Genomic DNA, 15,208 nt, shown 5'->3' on the forward strand with positions numbered 1-15,208 from the left:
CAAGATCCAGAAGATCACTCAGATATCTAAATTCTGCCTGTACTAGATCTCAGGCTCCCAAGCTTAAAATGTTCCATGAATAATACTGAGAACACGCAGGTGTTGTGTTGCTGCAGGCTCAGTGCACGGTAAGCAGCCCCGTTTCAGCTCCTGGGCAGTCCGGCAGCTCAGTGGCTGCTTTGTGCAGAGGCTCCGCTGTGCCACAGCTGGATGCCTTTGGGCTCTGTCCCTTGGGGAAGCAGTCCCAGTGCCATCTGACAGCCAAACAGGGACAGCACTGGGTGCAGCACATGGCTCAGTATTCCTGGTGGCTCTCAGTCAGGTGGGAGGATGAGGGGAAGAGAACAGTGATAACATGACCCATTTTTATGACAAAAAAAGAGTTGGACAGTGTTCAGTGTATGCTTTGTCCTACAGTAGTTTAATCTCAGTCCTTCAGTTCTCAGGCAGGTGTCCTGGCTGCTCCCATGCTCCCTCCATCTGTGCTGCAGTGTAGAAGGGAATACAGGATCCCTAAAAGGAGTGTTCAGCTCTGCACTTCTCTGATGAGAGACCCTGTGCAGAAGAGAGGATTCCTGAGCTGTATTTTTCTTGAGGCTGCATACAAATTTTGTGTCAAACATTGTTTCAGTTAAAAAACAGACTGTCTGCAGCAGGAGTGACAGCTGTCATTACAAACAAAGTTATTGTCTAGAAGGTGTCTGCAGGCTCAACAAATATTTGGAGACCAAGGGAAACGCAGGCAGCTCTAAATGAGTGTGTGGGAGTGTAAATGGATCTAGGCAGGGGGAAGAGTTATTGAGATCCAAGCACACATCTTTTCAAAGAATGCTGTGGCTTACATATTTCTCCCAGCAGCTCCCCTGTGAACTAGCGTACAAACTGGCTGTTATTTTCCACTCTGACCATTTTATTTTCATTAGTGCAAGAAATCGGAACCCTAGGAGTCAGGGACAGAAAGGAAATAGCCATTTGCTGGAACAGGCTGGCCAGAGAGGTTGTGGATGCCCCGTGCCTGGAGGTGTTCAAGGCCAGGTTGGATGGGGTCCTGGGCAGCCTGGCCTAGTATTAGATGTGAAGGTTGGCAGCCCTGGCTGCGGCAGGGGGTTGGACCTTTAAGATCCTTGTGGTCCCTTCCAATGCAAGCCATTCTATCATTCTGTGATTTGTTAGAGTAGACTGAGAGGATTGGAGGTGGATGTGAAGAATGGTAGAAGGCTGAGGTACTTCTCAAGTCCCACTGACTGCAGCTGACTGATCCCAAAGCTGGGGAAACTGCCATATGTAATAATTACATATGCCAACTAGATTGGGATTTTTCTAAGTTACTGATTTCTACAAATGCCAACTGTGCTTAAGAGTTCAGTATTCCTTACATAGAAGCTTTGAAAAGTTTGCATTTTCCTTTTCTTACTATGAATAAGGACCAAAAAAAACCTGTTTCATTACTGAATTTCTGAAACCCCCCCACCCCACTATTAGTGACTTCTAAGCTCCTTAAGCAGAATGGTAAAAATTCACAGTAGATGCCATGAGTTCATGGAAAACACCATTCCACCATTTGGACATGTAGTTTTGATGTTTAGTTTCCAGCAGTAGGTACAAAATTTATTTCTTCTTAGTAGAACTATGGCTTATTTAATCTCCAAACATATCTCTCGGGCATAATGTTAAGCTTTCTTATGTTCTGTCTTATACCTCTGCTTATTACAAAGCTATTTAGGTGTAGTAGATCAGGTTTCTGAGCATGAGTTTACATGCATTGCATCATACCCAGACTGCAACTTGTTACAGCAGCATTTTGGTCCTCCTGGAGCATCGTCTCTAAGGCTTTGCACATCCTTGTGCCAATATTAATTTTCTCCTTTGTGCACCCAAATATATATATATATATATATATTAAAGAAAAATGAACAACAAAAAAAACCCCAAGCTTGTTGTTGAATACATGCTTATATTCTGCATAACCTTCAACTTAATGTGAATTTCGTGATTGTTCTGGGAGAGGCTGCGTGTGTGAGTACCATCAGGTGTGTGATACAGAAAAAATAATTGGATGTCTTCAAACAGAATGTCAGAGGGCAGTTTTAAAAATGTATTTTATTCCTCCTATTGCTTATAATTAGGAATTCTTACGGGAGACCTTTTCAGTTTGCCTGTCCACATAACCTTCCTGCCTCTTTGAAGACTTGTTTCTTCTCCCTTGATAGGGAAGTCTCTCCTCTCAAGAAAGTAGGAAAAAAAAGGAAGAGAGATGGTACATCTTGAAAGAAACAGTGTTTTGCATTATTCCCTAGTGTCTCATCATTCTCTGACAGCTTGATGTTACAGTGACAGCCCTTCAAGGGAATCCTTGTTTTCTTGGAAAATTCATATTGGGTGTGCACTATTCCACTAGCACTAATTACTGATGCTGCAGAAGTTCACATTCTGTGACTTCTGTGTGCCAGCCACAAGAGAGAAGGAATATTATTACCCTTTTCACCTGCATCTGCATGCTGAAGAGGCTGCGTACAAGCCAGTGCGCTTCTTAATATCAACCAAGTGTGACTTTGCACTGTACATTGGACAAATCTGTCCACGGGCAGTATTTACCTAAATGGGAGCACTGTGTGCTGTTTAACCAGCTTTGAAGGTTTCATCTGTAACTGGGTGATGGATTATCTTTCACTTTGTTGGCGACTTGTTCATTTTTTGTACCTTTCGTTGGGGATATAATGTTTAAGTGTTTGTCTTCCTACCAACTCTGGGTAAGAGCAGGAAAGATCCACTGGGATTTTTCCCTGCTGCTCTTTGCATCGAAACTAACACCATTAGTTGAGGCTATATTCTCTGACCGTTGCTGAGGTGGTAGTTTCTCACCAAAGAGAATTTAAAAGCAACTAAACTGAAACTAGCTATCTGTGGATTCTTCCATGCAAGAAGACTTGTCATCCTGATGCAGAAAATTCTGTTCGAGTATGAAATGCACAGTACTGACTTCTGTCTAATTCAAGTAGCTACATCAGTGTAACACATCAACAAAATCAGTCTAACACATCCTTACTTCAGGGATTTATTTTACAAATACTTTTTTTTTCTAACCTCATTTTTATAACATAGTTTTGCTAGTAACTTTTTTCTTTGATATGCAGCCTATGCACACAAATAGATGGACTTGGCATGTTTGTACAGATTGCTTATTTGTATTCACATTGAAAAACTTATTTGTTATAAATATTTTTTGTACATTTCTACAGTGATAGGAAGTTCTATGCAGTTCTTCACTTTAAAATGAAATATTAGAAGATTTGAATTCCCATCAGTATTAGAATAAATCAAGCCATTTCATTATACACTGAAAACTTCTCTATTTTTTGTGTGGCTGTTTTGGTTGGTTATTTTTTGTTCAAAGCAGACTTTCTCAGTGTTAGTGAAAAAGCATAAAATCAACAGCTTTCCAAGTGTACAGAATAGGCTGAAGATGAATAGGAAATTAGTTTTGGCAGCATGCTGGGATGAATCGGTAACTAAGATTTTGTTCCCATTTGGTCTTTGGCTCCACTGCTGAGACTGGAAGTGTGATGTTAGCTGTTTAGCATTTTGTTGTTTTCTAGATAACTCATTTTGTCACACTCACCAAGTAATATTTTTCCAGCCAAGCCTGAATTTTTAGTTAAGCCTAGGCTCTGACACAGATTTATTCATATTATCCTTGATGTTACCACTGTGATCCAGTGGCAGGTATTTTTAAAGAAATTGCATTACTAACTCGAAACTTCAAAATATAGCTGAGGAAACTGTCTCTTTCTTTGCTGTTATTATATCATTCCATGTATGTGATGTGCTGTCTTAGTGGGTCTGCCATAGCTTTTAACACATGCACGCAGTATCAGTAGGAGATCAGTATCATGCTATCTTGATTCTTACTCTTCAGAAGTTCAACCAGAACTGCTATAGTGTTTGATTCAACCTGCTTTGCATGTGTACTGAGCTTCTTCAACCTTGTGAAATAGGACTGGCTTGTTTTTTTGAAGCAGTACTGGTGGGAAGAGGATGCTGTGTTGTAATTTAGAATTGGAGAATTTCCTGTGGATGCATTTTTGGAGAGAAGTGTGGAATAATATACAATAATTAGAGAGCTCTGAAGAAACCAGATTGTTACAGGCTGTGGAAAGAAAAAAAAAAAAAACAACAAAAAACAAGCAGCTTCCTCATGGGTTTTCAAAGGTAGTACTTTTGCTTGGAATATTCAGAGTTACAACTTAATTCATTTGGGGCCGTGTTTTACATCTTAATAAATAGAATACATTCATACTTTTTAAGTTGTTCCTTATTTTTTCATATGAGGGATTTGTGGAAATGTGCTCCATCTTGAAAGTAGAATAATTAGACCTGTTCAGTGGTCATTCCCCTAGGAGCTTTCTTATATTGCTACTCGATTTTGTGCTATGTGATTAATATTTCCCCCCTTCCATTTGCAGACCATCTGCCAATACTGAAGGTTGATGACAGGCAGCGGCTTGCTAGAGAAAGGAGAGAAGAACGAGAAAAACAACTAGGTAAGCCCTCCTCTATATCATTTCTATATAAATTTGGATATTTTTTTTTTTTCTGTGAAGTAAACCTTGAATATGTGTCAAACAGATGTGCTCAGTACTATATAAAATATCACCTTTGCATGAGTGTGCAGAATCACCTCCCTCAACCTGCTGGTCATGCTTCTCTTGATGCAACCCAGGATACGGTTGGCCTTCTGGGCTGCAAGCCTACATTGATGGCTCATGTTGAGTTTTTCATCACCAGCACCCCCAAATCCTCCTCCTCAGGGCTGCTCTCAAGCCATTCTCTGCCCAGCCTGCATCTGTGCTTCCTCGATGAGGACGAGGTTCTTGTAGGCTGAGGTCAACTTTCTCTGGGCCAGAGAGGTCTCTGGGTCCTGGAGAGTCAGCTCCACTATCTCAGAGCCTGTTCGAGGTGCAAATTGCTTTTCATTATTATTATCTTCCTATCATGCACTATTAACCAACCCAGACTATTCTGCCACAGAATTTCCTATGCTGTATGAGAAAAATAAACAGGGACAGAAATTAGTCACACCACTTAATGCACTGACTTAATGGTGTTGCAAGGAAATATATATAGAACAGTTACTTGTCAAGATCTTATGTTCTTAGTCATCCTTACAAGTAGTAATGCTCACGAGTTCACATAGCAACTTGAGTCTTGACTGCTCCTTGCATTCTTTCCTTAGCTGTGCATCTAATGTGAGCTAGAAGCAACTCCAGGAAAGCCACAGAGTAAGAAAAGAAGATGAAGGGTTACTTAATGCTCCAGAGAAACTCTGGCTATTCTTTAGAACATCTACTTTCTCTGTTAATGTGTACTAGTGTGTGCAGGGGTCAGACTCTCAGAAGAACTGCTATTGGATTTTTTCTTTTGGCAATAGAAATAACTAGGTGCTGAGACCTTTCCACAAACCTGTTACCTTAAGCTTAGTTGATGTTGTCTATGTTAGATCCTGTTTCATAGAATCATAGCATCAGCAAGGTTGGGAAAGACCTCCAAGATCATTCAGTCCAGCTGTCTACCTATCACCAATATTTCCCACTAAACCATGTCCCTCAGTACAACATCTAAATGTTTCATCGACACCTTCAGGGACAGTGACTCTGCCACCTCTCTGGGCAGCCTGTTCCAGTGCCCGACCACTCTCTGGGAGGAGGAAAAGAGACTGCTGCCCTTGCATTGCATAGCAGTAGCTGTGCGACTGGGAGAATATTTCCATATTACAAGTCAAATATTTGATGTTGCATTCAGTGGGAAATTCAAATGTGTTTTTTTCAGTCTCTTCAAACTGATCAGCACCATAGGGGGAGGAAAGCTGTTCTCATGTAGTGTATACATGCATAACCACACTGAGTCAGCCCAAATGAAGTAGGTAATGATGATTCTCTGTAAGGCAGTCGTGTGTTGTTGTTTTGATTTTGTGGTTTTCTTTTTTTAATGCTGAGTTTGCCACTATGGGAACAGCCATAAGAGACTCACCTTCCTCTATTTCATAGAATCATTTGAGTTGGAAGGGACCTTAAAAGACCATCTGGTCCAGCTCCCCTGCAATGAACAGGGACACCTACAGCTAGATCAGGTTGCTCAGAGCCCCTCCAGCCTGACCTTGAATGTCTCCAGGGACAGGGCATCCACCAACTTGCTGGGCAACCTGTTCTTCACCACTCATACTGTAAAATCTTTTTTCTTGTATCCAGTCAAAATTTAATGGATTGTGGCTTGAGCCCTTTTTGAAGGCATATACAACCTTGAAATATGTGGGTTATTGGGTAGTGTTGTTTTTTTTTTTTTGTGTGTGTGTGTGTGTCCCCTAAAATATATGCATAGAAAGAAGAGAACTCTTAACACTGTGGTACAATGCTCTTCAGATGTCATTCTTTTTCATTCTTGTGTCAGTGTGATTCCCTTTTCCCAGTCAGTAGCGTCCTTTGAAATATTGCAAAAAGCACTGCATAGTTGAACAAGCAAAAGTAACATTTCACAATGGGATGCGTTGCACAAACGCTGTTTAGACCCTTCCTCACCACTTACTGCCAAAGTCTTGTATTAAACTGCCACCAGTCACATGGCCTGGGATAAAATAGAAATTTTAACAGCACTATTTTGAGTGATGTTTCTTGAGAAAACAAAGTCTTTATTCCTATTTTTTAGATTCAGTAATTTCATAAAACTGTATTGTAACTCTAGCTAGAATTATACTTCTTTTTTCAAATCTGGAGGGCTCTGGTTTATTGCTGTCTAGGTTTTACTAACAGTAACATACTTCCTTAGCAACACGTTTTAACTTTGTACTAGCCACGCATGAATTACTAGAGTTGTTTGTTTTTTTTCAGGGAAGGGTAAATCTTTGGTTCTGGCTTTGTTAAGGAGGTAACATGATGTAATGTTTGCTTATTCCTAAAAACCTGCTTCTGGAATTGAGATCGGTGGGATTCATAGGCTTAGACCCTCCAGTATCCAGAGCAAATGGAAGTTACTTGTTCATTTTAATTAATTTGTCATGGAGGATGCTTCCATGTCTTGAATTATTTTTTTTTTCAAGTTTGTTCCTTGTATTGTGACTACAGCTCTGCTGCAGTGCAGAGAGATATGCTTTCCTTTGGTTTTACTGAACCCTAATCTCCTAGCTGCTGACAAATAAACATCTGTTGATGAAATGATGTTACTTCTGATGAGAAACATTTCATTTTGTGTGACATAACAGCAACATGAAAACATAGGGTTTTTTAAAATAAATTGATGTGGAAACTTTCATTCCTAAAAGCGAGAGTTCTGCACGTCCCTGTGATGTGCGAGTCTCTTGTGTGTCCTTGCATGAAGAATTAGCTAAAACTAACAAAAAAATTGTAAAATGTGTTGTGCTGTCATCTGTGTATTTGTCTGCTGATGTGATTTAGGAGCTGTCTCTTGAGATTTGTGCTCTAGAACAGCGAAGGAGTGATTTTTACAATAGCATGCAAGCTTCACTTTTTTCATTGCAGAACCTAGATAATCAGTCACTCATGTCATGTGAACCAAAGCAAAGAAACATCAATGCTGTCCACGTTAAATAAATTTCAAGTTACATAATGTTGTTATATAAATGTGGGTCTTGCTGAAATTAGTAGAGTTGGATTTTGTTAATTCTGGGACGTTTGCCATGCAACAGTAAGTCACATGAAGGCAGGGTGTTTTATTTCTATAGAATTAGAAGTGGGATTTAAACTTAATTCATCTTTTTTTATTCAGGGTATCTGCCAAGTTTAGCAAACCTGCCTTTTTAAGCAGAAGTTGAGACTTCGTTATACATCAAGATAAATTGTTCCCCAAAATGGAGTATTGCCTTCTGTAAAGTGATGGTAGGGATCTGAAGAAGTTTGTTTCATAATTTTGATACCTTGAACAGAAGGAAGTCGCATTATTTGTCTTCTCATGAAAATTAACCTGTTCACACCCTTCTGTTTGTAACAAATGCAGAACCAGTTTAATAGCTACTGTGTTTCTTTATTAAACTCAACTTTTTCTGCTTCTGCTTTCTCTCTACCTCAATTTTTTTTTTTTTTACTTTTGCTGTACTGTATGTGTGGCTTTCGCTGTTGTGTAATGGGTCAGTGTGTAGTGGGCCAATGTGCTCTGCACTTGTGAGTCTGGCAGTATTTTAGCAGTGTTAACCACACTTGGGTATCTGAGTACCTCTTTTCTTTTTAATGAGAGTTAAGAGAATAGAAAAGATAAGTGCTGTCATTTTTGTTGTCCACAAATGTGCAGTGGCACTAGCATTATCTGAGGATCGTGTTATGCTACCTAATCAAAAAGAATAAACAGGCTACTAAATAAATGCTCCTTTCACCTTAGTATATTCATATTCACTGCTGGAACTTTCATTAGAAAATGTGGAAAGCACACAGAGAGATAGAAAAATCAACTGAAATAGCATCCATTGAGAATAAAGAATTTTTATTTTATTTTATTTTTAATTTCTTTATTATAGAGTATGCATTTGTCTTCAGATGTCAACCTTAAACTTCCAAAAGTTGAATGCTTTGCCTTTTTCTATATGTGACTCATATTGTCCATGACTAACAAGCTGTATTGATTTTTGGATTTCCTTTCAGCTTTATATTCTCCTAGACTTGTTTTCTTGTGTGGGCAGAAATGAAGCATGGCTGCAAAGCAATTACTTCAACTATTTTATTCCCCTGACCATGTGGTAGTCTATTATTTGTTGATATGCATGTACCTTTAAAAGATTGTTAAGATAATCATTACTTAATTCCATAAATAATTCTTCCAGTACCCGTGTTTTCATTCTGCGCTGTTTCTGCTTGCACTCTGTCCCATAGTATCTGTGCACTAAACTGACATCTATCCTTTAAGGTACAAATATCACATCTCCGTGAGACCAACCCTCTTGGGTCATGAGAGTTGGGAGTGGCAGAGGGGCAGTGGAAGGTAAGGGTGTTAGTTGTCAGATGGGGCCATTGTTGGAGTGGAGTGAGTGGAGCTGTCACGCTTGTCTTGGCTCCAGCCGGCACAATGCCTTCTTTGCTTTGAACCCATGTGTCAGGCTGACTGGCTGTGCTTGGCACTCTTGGCTGTGTATGAAGCTTGTTAGGGCTGTTTGTGATGAGAATCATAGTAGAGGGCCTGGACAAAGTAGAAAAGCTTAAGTTGATGCTTTTTCTGCAGAGGACCTTCACCCTCAACGCGGCCACATTGGCTGCATCTGCACTGGCAAACTAAACAGAGCTGAGGAGCATTCCCCACCACTAAGACTTGGTTATTCTTGCTGTTAAACCGTTACGATGGTTCCTGGCAAGGTTTTGGCTCCAGGCAACTTTTTTCTAGCTGATTCCCAGGCAAGGTTTAGGAATTGGCAGGGAAAGCCCCGAGACATTTCCTAATGTGTTTGAATACTGTTGCTGTTTTTGGAAGGTCAGCGTTTAGTAGTGTAGATGAAACTTAGTTGATGCTAGTTGGTCTCTGGGCACATTTCTTAACCTAGACCTGGTTCTCAATAACTGAAAAGAAAATAAATAAAAATGCTTTTATACAGGGAAAGTTACCAGTGTTTTAGATTTGTTTTAATTCTGATAGCTTTGCATAGTGGTCTAGCAAAGAAAATTTTTACTTTCCAGTATCTCAGTCCCCGAGCCACAAGCAAGGTTCTTTAAAGATTTACATCTATGCGTATTTTATCTCCACTAATCCTGCTTAGACGCTGGCCTTTTTTACCACAATTATAATCCCAACAAGGACACATGGCTGGTGTAGTTTCTGGCATGGAGAACAAAAGATGTTGAACATGCCATCCCAGTTAACTTCTCAATTAAGGAAATGTGGTATTAGTCTTAGGTTTTAGAATGTGTAGGAGTTTAATTTTGGCTATATCCATTGAATTTTTAATGCTAACAATGTATAAGCATTAAAATAATATTCCAAAAATCAGATTATGGACTGTGTTCTTCCATTTGAAAATGATCATTGGTACAATATCACATCAGTAAAAATTACGCATTTATTCTGTTGGTGAATTCCTTCTGGTTTATTTTGTTCTCTAATAGAGGGGGACAGAACTTTTATCCAACGTTTCCATGACCAGAAGACTCACAAAAAATGAAAATCAGTGACATTAGCATCTGAATCATTTTGGGGTGTCCTCAGAGTACTTGATAGTGCCGGAAGGGTTTATAAGTCCAAAAAAAAAAAGGAGTTTTTAAGGAAGATTAGTTTAAAAATTTCTATGCTGTATGTATGTCCCTCAGAGCATGGCTAAGGGGGAGATGTCAGCTAGGAGAATCTGACATTAACTTCAGCTCTGATTACAGTTCTGAAGTTCACCTTTTAATTCATTCAGTCAGCCGTTTTTGTGGAGTGTTGGAACATTCCTGTTTTTGGGTATGGTTAAAGCAACACCGATCCATTTTTCTGCTAATGCAGCAAGGAGGAGATCACTCTTAGCGCAGAGCTGGCAGTGAGGAGAGGTGAAGCAGTGGTCAGAGGAGAAAGCTATTGCTGAGGTCGGTATTATAAAGTCAGAGAAGACAGAAGGCTAGAAAGACTGAAAAAGGCTGAGCTCTCAGCTCAGGTAAACTGTCCGCCCAAAGTGGTTGCAAAATGCAGACTGAGAAAAAGCAGTGCTAGACTGAGAAGCCGTAATAAAGGCTGTAACCACAAGAAAAAGAGCTACGGTGAGAGACAACAGAAGGGACAGCAAAAGGAGAGCGAGCTGAGAGGACCTTTCCTTGCTCCATGTGGACGAACAGCAAAGGCAAAAGGGAGGCTTTGACAGCTCGCGTGTGTTCCTCTTTCCCTTACAGCCCAGCAAAGAATGACATGCTGTCTGCGTGCATGAAACTGGATTAGGGGAAAGAAACTACTACCTGCATTACACAAAAGAAATGCACGTGTTTTGTAGTTTACTGAATATCTCCTACATAAAATCAGTTAATTATAGTGTAAAATCGACTGGTTTTAAGTCTTGCGTGTCTTTCAGTATTGAAATGTTTCTTTCCTGATTTATATTGTTTTAATTTTCCTGTTAGTTCTGCCACTTCAGAATGAGGAACACAGTCTCATTATGTTCTCTTGCTGTCTAATCCATCAATAGTAATTTGTAAAAAAGCAGAAGGTATTAACTGCATGTCTAGGGCTCCATTTCTAAATCTTGTTTTTTATGCTCTACTTCTATGTCTTTGTGTCATACAGCTGTCTTCCAACTTGTATATTGTACTAATGAATAAGATAAAACAAGGATCAGAATGTGACTTTTCTTTTGTAGTTTCCAACTTTAACAAATGCTCCTCTGCTATTTAAGTTTTTGGAACATAGTACTATTTGAATGACAGATCAAGCTTTCTTAAATGGTTCTTGCATGTTATCAGAGAATAAATATTTATACAGGTTTCATCTTTATCCCTCTTTTGTTTGGACTGTGGCCCTTACTGGAGTCCAGGATTGGCTCAGCATTGAGCATACCTCTTAGCACAGCTTCTTTAGGAGCCACTGGAAAAGTGGGTATTTTCTCTTTCCATGTCCTGTAAGTCAGCTGCTCTTCCAAGTTGGTTGGGCCTTTTAGAAGTATCTTCTGTTTCTAGTAGGCCTGTCTGCTGCTTCTGTCTACCAGCAAGACATTTGATAGATGTACCCCATCTATGAAACGTGGCTTGCTGTTCTTCTAGAAGCCCACTTACGCACTCAGAATAGGGTTTAACAGCCCTATTTTTTCACTCTGAACTAGGCTTTTTTTTTTAACCTTGAGTAAACTTCAGTTTCTTACCCCATAATACATTTTTTTTTTTACTTTCTGTCTCAAATAGCAAGACAAGTTTCTGAAAATTCATATATAGCTTCATAAGACTGAAATAAAAATATTTTTATTTTAAATTCAATTTTTCTTAATTTTTCCTGAAGGTATCATTAGAATACTCAGAATACTAATTAATGACTCTCTATGTACCTGCCTTCAAGATGGCAAAAACTGAGCTTTAAATTTATGCAAGAATGTCAGCAGTGCATCCAGGAAGCAATGAAACAATGGGGATGTATTGTTCTGGCCCTAATAAGAGAAATTTAGGCAAGGAAGAGGCAAAGACTCATGAATTTAATGTGGGTGGAGATTGAGAGCAGGGAGTAGGGGCTTTCCTAAATCTGCGTAATACAGAGAAGCCGTATTTCATAACTTTCCTTTTAGGTTGGTTTGCACTAGCTTGATGTCAACAAGGATGAAATTGATTTCTTTGCACTTATTGCACTGACCTGCTGTCAAATTCATCAAAGGGCTGGAGCTGTGGCTCATGTGAGGGAGTGCTCAGGTAGGCCACGCTGCCCAGCAGCCTCTCTGCTGACCTGCGGTCTCCTGTGATGGTGGCACCCATTAAACCCCTTTGACAGCATGTCTGCCTTCTCGTCTACCTCAGCCAACCTGCACCAGCCACAGTTAAAACTGTTGGAAGGAAAAAAGGCATGGAAGAAATGTGGCTTTAATGAGATTGGTCCTTGACCTACCTGATCCTCAGTCCTGTGAGCAACATCCCATGACCAACATCATCAGGCTAGCTGAGGTGAAAGCTGCTCCTTTTGGTGGCAGCTAGCACTTAGGTTAAAATGGTCATGAAACCTCACCAGAACAGTTAAAATTAAATGCAGTTTTAAGACATATGTATTTTGAGTAGGGAGATCTCAAGTAGTCCTACCATACAATAATCACTATTAATTTATCTGAAATTTTCATCAAAAGTTCAGGAGAAGGAAAAAGGTCACATGAGATGTTTGCAGCGCAGAATTCACCACTTTAATTATATTCTTTCTTTTTCCCTATAAATGCAACTTCTTGAAAAACATTTTGTAGATGGTATTAAAGATAATGACGACTATTTTTCTGCTTTTGAAAAAGGGTAGTTAGATGAACTCGATCACTGCTTTTACAGAATTATATCCTTATATAATATATCCTTATTTCTGAAGGAAACAAGACAAATGCACATAGAGTGCATGAAAAGAACAGTACAATTCACAAAGCTAAATGTGTTGTCTGCTTTTCTTAGGAAAGCATTTGAAATCTGAAACAGTAAAAAAATGTTTTCTTAAGGGAGATACTCTCAACGTGAACTTGTCTACCCAGAGTAGAGATTTTCAAGAGACTATGTATGCAAATACATACGGATTAGAGTGCAATCTAAGTTGTTTATCAGATGAGATGGGATTTGTTTGAGTAGGCAGGAAAATGCAGAAGAGGAATTAGGTGAAGATGACTGCTGGCCTTATAAGAAGTGATTGCAATGTCTGTTCTGAGCATCTAGAATCATTTTGTTTATTTTTGGTATGTGTTTGTCAACACAAATATCTCTGCTCACTGAAGGCTAGAGTTGCTGTTTTTAAAGTACAAGGCTATAATGACTGACTCCTTTTTCAAGCATTTTCAAGCATAAATTTTTTTAATTTAAAAAATATTGTTTCAGACTAAGGAAAGAAAAATTACCTTGGACATAAAAAGGTTTTTTTTTTTTGACATTTTGCTATTCTGGTTCCCTGCTTCTGCTGCATTACCAGTGAACTCCTTTGTGTGGTTTTCTCTGAGGTTCTTGTTGATGTTTGTCCTGTGACATTCATGTGCATTTCTTCCTGCACTCCTATCTGTCAATTTGTGAAGATCAAGAGGCATCCTAGCTTTTTAAAAAGCAAGTAAAAGATGTTTAGAACAAAAAACTTCTGGTGCCTGAAGCTTTCAAGGCACTAATGGGGAGAGGTCCAGTGTATCATAGGTAATTGCTTTAATACTGGCTATAATTTGAACATGTATTCCAGATGGTACCTTCATGAAAATTCAGACCTTGGTGGGGAGCAGAATTTGTCTTTTATAGTGCTTCTTGATTTGTCTTGATTAGTACTTCTGAAATGTTGTTCAGAGCACATTAAACTGATTAAATCTCATCTTCAGTCTGACTTCTTCAGTCGATAATATTTTCTTCTGGTGAGCTGCTGGTACAGCTAACAGTCCAGCCACTACAACTGTCACCCCAGTCAAAAGAGATCTGCATTGATCATTAAAGTTATATAGTAGTGGTAGAGTTTTATCTTTCTTTTTACAGTGAAAGAATACAGAGAATTAGCATGGTTTGTATGTGTATGCCTGACTTAAATGCTTAAGTATTTTTAACTAATGCAAAATCCTTTCTTCCACATAGAAATTGTATGCTCGAGGAGCATAACCGTTTTTGATGGCAATTCACAGTAGTTACATTGAGACTGAATGACATAAATGTGTGACCAGGGTGTGTGAAGTTTTAACATACGGAGAGAGACTAGGGAATTATGTATGTCTTAAGAAAATGAGTTCAAAAATTTTTCTATTTAGTTTGGTTATACAAATTGTATTAAAGACTTCATCGCATATAGCATGTTAATACTTTAATTTCTGATTTTTTTCATAGCTGCAAGAGAAACTGTTTGGTTAGAAAGAGAAGAGAGGGCACGACAACATTATGAAAAACACCTAGAGGAGCGCAAAAAGAAGCTAGAAGAGCAACGATTAAAGGAAGAGAGAAGGCGAGCTGCTGTAGAAGAAAAGCGAAGGCAGAGAATAGAAGAAGATAAGGTAAAAAGAAATGTCATGAAAACACTTCTCAGCTTGCTTTTTCCCTAAGATATGGTACCAAACCTCTTCTTTTTAAACTTGTCAGCAGAGATGTAATGTGAGCCTTGGTCAGTATGAGAGTGCGCACTGAAGAGGATTTTGTGCCTTAGTCACATTTTTTCAAAGTGCCCTTTGAGAGTCTGTTGCAGTTAAGTTGAGCGTATCTAGGTTATAATATATGACACTACTCAACCTTGCACAGAAAAATAGAAACTGACTGGCTGTGTGCTAAATTTTAGCTGTTCATTCTAAGGGTAGCTAAGTATTAGTTGCTTTCTAACAAAACCTTCAAGACAGTGTGTACAGGAAAGATGTTCCTGTCTGATTTGTCTCAGTTGAGCTGAGAACTCCCCTTCTTCCTAGGTAAGTCAGCTCATCCTTGCATTTTTTTGTTAATTCCATCTCACTATCCTGGTGAGAGAATAGGTGGGAGATTCAAGGTGGGAAGTAGCCCTGGCGTGTGTTTGTGCAGTGGTTGCCATAGTAGGGCAACTGTTTTTCTTCTCTGCAGTTCTGGATAAGTCTGCAATACATCTTACCTGCTCA

General features: G+C 39.2%; 1 protein-coding gene across 5 annotated transcripts in view; it reads left to right on the forward strand.

Moving 5' to 3' along the window:
- The window catches only part of MAP7 (microtubule associated protein 7), a 102,377-nt gene that overhangs the window by 54,976 nt on the left and 32,193 nt on the right, over positions 1-15,208 (forward strand). For all 5 annotated transcript variants that reach the window (XM_021389928.1, XM_021389926.1, XM_021389924.1 and 2 more), the window contains 2 exons: positions 4,464-4,541; positions 14,460-14,623. In XM_021389928.1, coding sequence (XP_021245603.1) covers positions 4,464-4,541; positions 14,460-14,623 — 242 coding nt within the window. The remainder of the gene's footprint in view (positions 1-4,463; positions 4,542-14,459; positions 14,624-15,208) is intronic.

This window comes from Numida meleagris, chromosome 3 (assembly GCF_002078875.1).
Source record: "Numida meleagris isolate 19003 breed g44 Domestic line chromosome 3, NumMel1.0, whole genome shotgun sequence".
NCBI classification, from domain to species: domain Eukaryota; kingdom Metazoa; phylum Chordata; class Aves; order Galliformes; family Numididae; genus Numida; species Numida meleagris.